The sequence below is a fragment of the Vicia villosa genome, linkage group LG4, assembly GCF_029867415.1.
Source record: "Vicia villosa cultivar HV-30 ecotype Madison, WI linkage group LG4, Vvil1.0, whole genome shotgun sequence".
Classification (NCBI taxonomy): Eukaryota; Viridiplantae; Streptophyta; class Magnoliopsida; order Fabales; family Fabaceae; genus Vicia; species Vicia villosa.
In genome coordinates, this window is record NC_081183.1 from 8,999,342 (window position 1) to 9,006,304 (window position 6,963).

At 28.5% G+C, this 6,963-nt stretch overlaps 1 protein-coding gene across 1 annotated transcript; it reads right to left on the reverse strand.

Annotated features, from left to right (window-relative positions):
- Positions 1-2,415: 2,415 nt before the first annotated feature.
- On the reverse strand, positions 2,416-5,005 carry LOC131594452 (nudix hydrolase 18, mitochondrial-like). The gene is made up of 5 exons (XM_058866591.1): positions 4,695-5,005; positions 3,857-3,956; positions 3,682-3,765; positions 3,441-3,569; positions 2,416-2,883 (listed from the first exon to the last, which is right to left on the reverse strand). The coding sequence occupies exons 1-5, from the start codon at positions 4,976-4,978 to the stop codon at positions 2,785-2,787; spliced, it is 696 nt and encodes a 231-aa protein (XP_058722574.1). The 5' UTR covers positions 4,979-5,005; the 3' UTR covers positions 2,416-2,784.
- Between the last annotated feature and the right edge of the window lie 1,958 nt (positions 5,006-6,963).

Sequence of the window (6,963 nt, forward strand, 5' to 3'; positions counted from 1 at the left end):
TTACTGAGTTATTCTAAGAGCAAAACTTCTCCAGCTATAAGAATGAGGGTATCCTCTGATTCTCATCTCTCACCACTTGCTCAATACCTGATGAGTCCAAAAGTGATATCCTTATCTGATGATTCTGACACAAAAAGTGTATCTTGGGATTCCCAGGAGGAATGAACTTTTTCATCCGATTGATTATAAGTCCTTTTATCAAATTTCGGCGAACAGGTAAATCGTATTGAGGTTCCTACGCCCCTTCCCATGTTGATTGATGAGGAAATACAAGCTATTCAACAGATGAGGGAACACGCCAACAATTTCTTCCAACTTTCTCTGAGAACCATTGGTCGTGAACCTAGCAATGCTGAAGTGAAGGCCCACTTGGAATAGCATGGAACAGGGGGTTCCTGGAAACAGAATCTTGTTTTCTAAGGGGCGAAGGCTAAATTTTTTTTTAATAAGGGGGAAAACCGAATCTCGCTACTTTGGCAGGGGGTGAATAGTATTTAACCCTAAATTTAACCACTTGGATCAAAAGGGTGTGACAATAGTGAAGTCAGATGATGCAGTGAAGTACCACTGGATGGAGGCCGAGGTAGTGGGCACCTCGTCTACCTTGAATACTGAAACAACAATAGAGGCTGCCATCATCGTGGTTGACGATCCTTAAGATTAGTATGTTATCTAATTTAAAAATCAAAGTATCTTTTGTAGTATTCTCTCATGTCCTTCCTATTAAGAGGAGTGGTTGAGCTATAAATAGGAGAGGAGATCAAAGCAATTCATACATAAACAAAATGTTCGTTTCTCATATTAATTATTTTTAATATAAATTTAATTACTCATTTCTACCAATACTCTTTATTTATTACATTTCAATCTTCATATGAACATATTTTAAGTCAACTAACTATTTTATTAGTAAATGTATTTTATTCAACAAAACTTATTTTATCATGAGTTATTATATTCAACCATTTTTCTTAAAAAATATATAAAGATATGCTCAAACTACATTTAATATGACACTGAGAAGTGTGAAACTAAACACCTCCTAATTTAAATATAAAAATAATGATGTATGTCCAAAATTGGACCAAATACATGCTTAAGGATGTAGGTAAGGGAGTATATCTTCTCAAATCTCAATCATTTTCTTTTGGTGTTATTAAAAAATATATAAACTCATTTTCTTTTGTGTGAACAGCTACAACTCACCTAACATAGCCGTATTTTTTTGCCACAAAGACTATTAATAGTTGAAGGCATCAAAATTGAGCACTATAACCGGATCATGCTATTTCTTTTTCCCTTTTAAGAGGAAAAATGGCTTTTACTTTGATGGGAAAAAAGAAGTTTCATTAGAATAACTTTGCAAATTTTGAATATAAAAATTGGTATACAAGATAGAACACTTTTAACAATAATTTTGTCTTTTTCTTCACTTTGGAAAAGTAGTGGGACTACTTGTGCTTGTGAAACTTTTAGACAAGTATACATCATCTGATCTCCATTTTGTAAAAGGAATCAAAATCTTCATTATTTTATATATAAGTTTATAAATGTATAATTATTGTCATAAAGTAAAATAGGTAATATATGAGTAATTTATACTTTTAAATAAACAAAATAAAATGGAGAATACATAGCAGAATGAAATATAGATTTAGTTCCAAAATTAAATTCCATTTTTTAAATATTTTAGGATAGAATTGAATAATTTCTCGTGGGAATAAAATAAATATATTAATAAAATAAGACAAGATATAATTCGGTAAGGTTGGAGTTGTCCACGTTAGAGATGAATCAGATAAAAAGATAAACTTTGTAAATCTATTGATATCTTCCAAGATTTTTTTAATGACGAGTGGTTCCTATAAACACTTTGAGGTGAGGTAATTGATTTAAGAAAGAAATATTTGTCAGAAAATTGTTCATTATGTTATCTGACGATCATGTTTTAATATTTGTCTTGATTAGATGTCCTCTTAAGACATTCATGTTTGATCCGGAGATCTTGGAACCTTCAAAATCAGAAAAGTGACATCGTCAGTCGAACGTTTTTAGGTTAGTATGTGTATCTTAATTTAGTATCTTATTTTTCTTTTTATAGTTCCTAGAATTTTGAGGACCTAGAGTTTTATATAATAGAGTAACTATCTATGAAAGAACATTTGTGAGAAGATTATTTAGTATGTTATCTGAGGATTATGTTTTAATATTTACCTTGATTAGATGTCCTCTTAAAAAGTATTCATGTTTAATCCAGAGATCTTAAAACCCTTCAGAAATCGGAAACAAGTCATCAGTCGGACGGAATCCCAATAATGTAAAAAATAAGTGATTCTAATTTGACAAAAGATCACATGTGCCAATCAAAAATGAGATAGCAATTAGAAACCATTATATATAATCTTCAACAGCAAATTAGAAGAAGAGTGTAATATTACACATAGCTTATATAGCTTATTAGATACATTGCCAAAGAATGAATTGAATGAAATAATGAATGAATTGACTTTTGTACATCTACAAAGATCTCTATAGTTAGACTCAACTACACTCTAAGTATTCATAACTTGCTGCTGATCTTGCCAACTCACATGCAAATTTGAAGACATTGAACAAATCCAAAGGAACAACAAATTGACAAATTCTTGTTGCACAATTTCCCAATCCTTGATTTTTGGTTTCATTTTCTATGTTCTAATGTCTTTTGAGTGCTTCCGTTCTACCACTTTGTAGATTCCAAAAGCAAGAGGGAAGAGAATGCCTATAATTTTATAACCTAAAAACTTAGATTGAATTGATTGTTGTTTGTCTACTAACCAATTCATCTAAAGCTTCCTTCATCCATGCATATGGGCATATTTCTTTTGCTTCATCCACAGTCAACTGCATCATACAAATGAAAAAAACAAAAACTTTAGGACACAAATTTATAAAATGCCACTTGATAAAAAAAATAGTTTTAAAATAAATTTTAATTCATATGCATCGTCATTGTAATATAATAATTTTTACTCGGTCTATCAACACTCATTATATATCATTAAAATCGGTTGACTTTAATAATTATAGATTCTAAATTGTGATTTGATTGCAACCTCAATCTTAACTACAACATCAAGATTTTTGATGTATTAGTAAAATCGATTGAGGTTGCACTATCTAGTATCTACAATATCATATATGAAGCGTGGCGCGATAGTGAAAAATCATGATTAGGATATTGTTTTTTTTTTTTTAAAACTCGGTATTTGGCCTTAAGACCGACTAATTCAAAGGAATCAATCTCAATGTCTTATTAGTGGAGGATCCATTTAAAATCAGACCTAAGCTCTGTATGGACTCACCCAATACAGATTGTTTGCCCCTAATGGGATTGTAATTAGATTGTAATTAGGAAGATGAAATGAATTATGGAAGTTTAATAGTTCATATACACTTACCCATTTTCTTTTTCTTAAGTTCATTTCTGGCCAATTATCCAACTCCTTGCTAACAAGCATAGGAAACATGTATCCTTCATGCATAATGGGTTGGCGTTTGCTCTTATAACACCATTTACCCAAGTTACTCTGCAAGAAAACAATCAATCATAATACACAAACAAAGTAAGAATCAAAGAACCAATTATTATTTGATTAAAAAAAAAAGTGATTGCAAATAAAAGTGATTTCAAATACTTACTTCAACACATCCAATAACACCAGCTTCTTCTATGGTTTCTCTCAAAGCAGCTTGTTCCATGGATTCATCACTTTCCCAACCTCCCTAAAGACAAAACCACAAAGAACATGTTAGAAACAAAAACAATAATAAAAAGTTTGAAACTTTCAAAATTGAAACAAAATTCAATAGTTACCTTTGGGAATTGCATTCCACTACCCTTTTGAGCACTAATCAAAAGAACTTCTATTTCATTTTCTTGGGTTCCATTGCTTTTGTATCTATAAGGTATGCATCTATTCATTTAAAAAAAAAAAAAAGTTAGATTAACAATTCAGTTCATATACATCAAACAACAATAAAGTCAACTTCAAATTGAATTCACCAAAAAAAATCATTTTTTATTAAAATAAAAACTTTTTTTCCTTTTCCTTCAAAATGATTCAATAATCAAATAAGGGCACACTTTGAAATCATTAAGAAAAAAAAAAACCAATTGAAAAAACATTAAAATTTTCAAAAATTGTTCATCATCTTTTATCCCAAACATTAAAAACCCAAACTTTAAGAAGCCCCAATTGAAAAAAGAAAAAAAAAAAACCCTTAAAATTTTCAAAAATTGTTCTTCATCCTCAATTTCAAACATTAAGAAACCCCAATTGAGAAAAAAAAAACCTTAAAATTTTCAAAAATTGTCTATCATCTTCAATTCCAAACATTAAAAATTCAAATTTGGAAGAAACCCCAATCAACAAAAACCCTTAAAATTGTCAATCATCCTCAATTCCAACACTAAAAATTCAAAATTTACGAAACCCCAATTGATAAAAACCCTTAAAATTGTCAAAATTTATCAACCATCCTCAATTCCAAACATTAAAAATTCAAATTTTAAGAAAACCCCAATAGACAAAAACCTTAAAAACTTCAAAATTCATTCATTATCTTCACCACCAAACATTAAAAATCCAATTTTTAACAAACCCAAAAGAACAAATCACAAGAGAAAACAAAAAAGAAAGATAGAAACACACCCCACAACTTGGCGACACCCTTTCTCATATCTCTGCAAATGTCTTCCCGTCCTAGGAGACACCAAACTAATCATGTTCTCCAATTGTTGAGGAAAGAAATCATTATGAACATTCTTAGATAAAAGCAAAGGGTAAAAGCATTTGGAAGCCAAAGTCCTTGAAAGCAAAAGACCCATTACAACGGAATTGTTTTTGTTGTTGTTTGTTTTGTTGATGTGAAAAATGAAAGAGAGAATGAGAAGGAAATGATGATTTTGAGAAGATGAAGAAGAAGAAACAGACATGAAAATATATTATTATGAATGAATTTATGTTGTGTTTGAAACAAACGAGGATGTTAGATTTATATGTATCTACCTGTTCGCGAACACGTGTCTGCGCGTGGAATATGTTTTTTTATTTTGACAGATGCGCGTGGAAGTTGTTTTTTTTTTTTTAACAGCTGTGGTTGGAAGTTACTATTGTGTTCAATGAAACCAAACCCGCATGGACCAGTGCGTTTACTCACGCGCTTTTATTGAAAGTAAACGTTTTATTATTTATTTATTTTTGTTATGTTTTCGTTGCAACAACTCAATTTTTGTTGAATAAAGAACATTCCTTAACAACAACAAAAAATTGTAATTTCTTTTTAATCTTATCTGTGCCTTATGTAAAATATAGATAGATTTAATTTTAGTTTTGAACATTTTTTTGTTAATTTTTCATTGAAAAAAGAACATTCCATAACTAAAAAAAGGTTGTAATTCTTTTTTAATCTTATTTATGTCTTCTTTTTTTAAATATAGATGTAATTTAGGTTTGATTATTTTTGTTTTAATTTTTATATTTGACCCTTTTATTTTTAAATTTATAATTTTGGTTTTTAAATTAATTTATAAATTTGGGTCTTTTATGTGTAAATATGTAATTCTGGTCTTTTATTGTATCAATTTTTGTAATTAAGTTTTATATTTATTAAATTGAAATTAATTATTATGCATTGTTATAAAAATATCTACAATGTCAATTCATCATCATTATATGTTGTATTACTTTATAGATATGTTTGTATTACTTTATAGGTGGATAAAATAATAATTAAAATTATCTAAATATTTAACGTTTATAATTAATTGATTGTGATCATTTTATATTATTAGTGTATTTCAATTAAATTGTTAAATTTATTCTTGTAAAAACTATTAATTTGATAAATTATCGTCATGTTTGATTGTATTTAATATATATAATAATTTAATAAAATATTATATATATATATATATATATATATATATATATATATATATATATATATATATATATATATATATATATATATATATATATATATATATATAACAACCCATAAAAATACAAAATAAGAGTTTAATCATATCTAAAATAATTAGATTTTAGTTAAATTAGAAAAAACTAGTAACTTGAAAACCAGTAAATTGTCCTCTAAAAGTAATACTAAAATGTAAGACAATTATTGATATTGGGGTTGAATTATTTCCTTCAATATTCTTCCTCCAATTATCTCTATCACAAATTTATCTTTATCTCTCTCTAATTTATTTTATTCTTTTTATGATTTTTTATTTATCGTCTCATAATGCTCTTGTTTTAATAGAAAGAATGAAAATAATAGAAGAAGATGATTCAATTTGAATCATATAGTGGTACCTAAAGGTAAATATAAATAGATGTGTTCTTTCAGCATCTTGTAGTCGAACTATGCTCAAGCATATAGTAGTTGAAATGTTAGGTGTTTTAGTATATTGAATTGGACATGTTTGCTTAGTGTAATTGTTTAAGTTAGTTTGTAGCTAAATTTAGCTTAGTAGTATATAAACAGACTAGTTCTCTCATGTTATTGAGAAATGTTGGTTGTTGTTATTCACTTGTAAAATTTGAACCCTTATTGAGTAAGTGAATAGTAAAATAGCTATAATCAATCCCGATTTTCTTCTTCTTCTCTCTTCTCTCTCTTTCGTGAAAACCTAATAGGGTTTCTTGTATTTGTTCAAGAAACTCAACCTTTTTCATAGTTTTGGTTTGTTCTTGACGACACTCCATTACAATAAATTAGCGTGGTGAGTGCGGAGAAGAAGATATCAACAATGAAGTATGAGATTGAGAAATTCATCGGTGTGAATGATTTTGGTTTGTGGCGCTTGAAGATGTAAGCCCTACTGGTTCAGTAGTTGGATATGTTCATCAAATTGATTCTCGGTCTTGAAAATATCGATGTCAAGAGCTATAACGAAGATCAAGCGTTGTTATT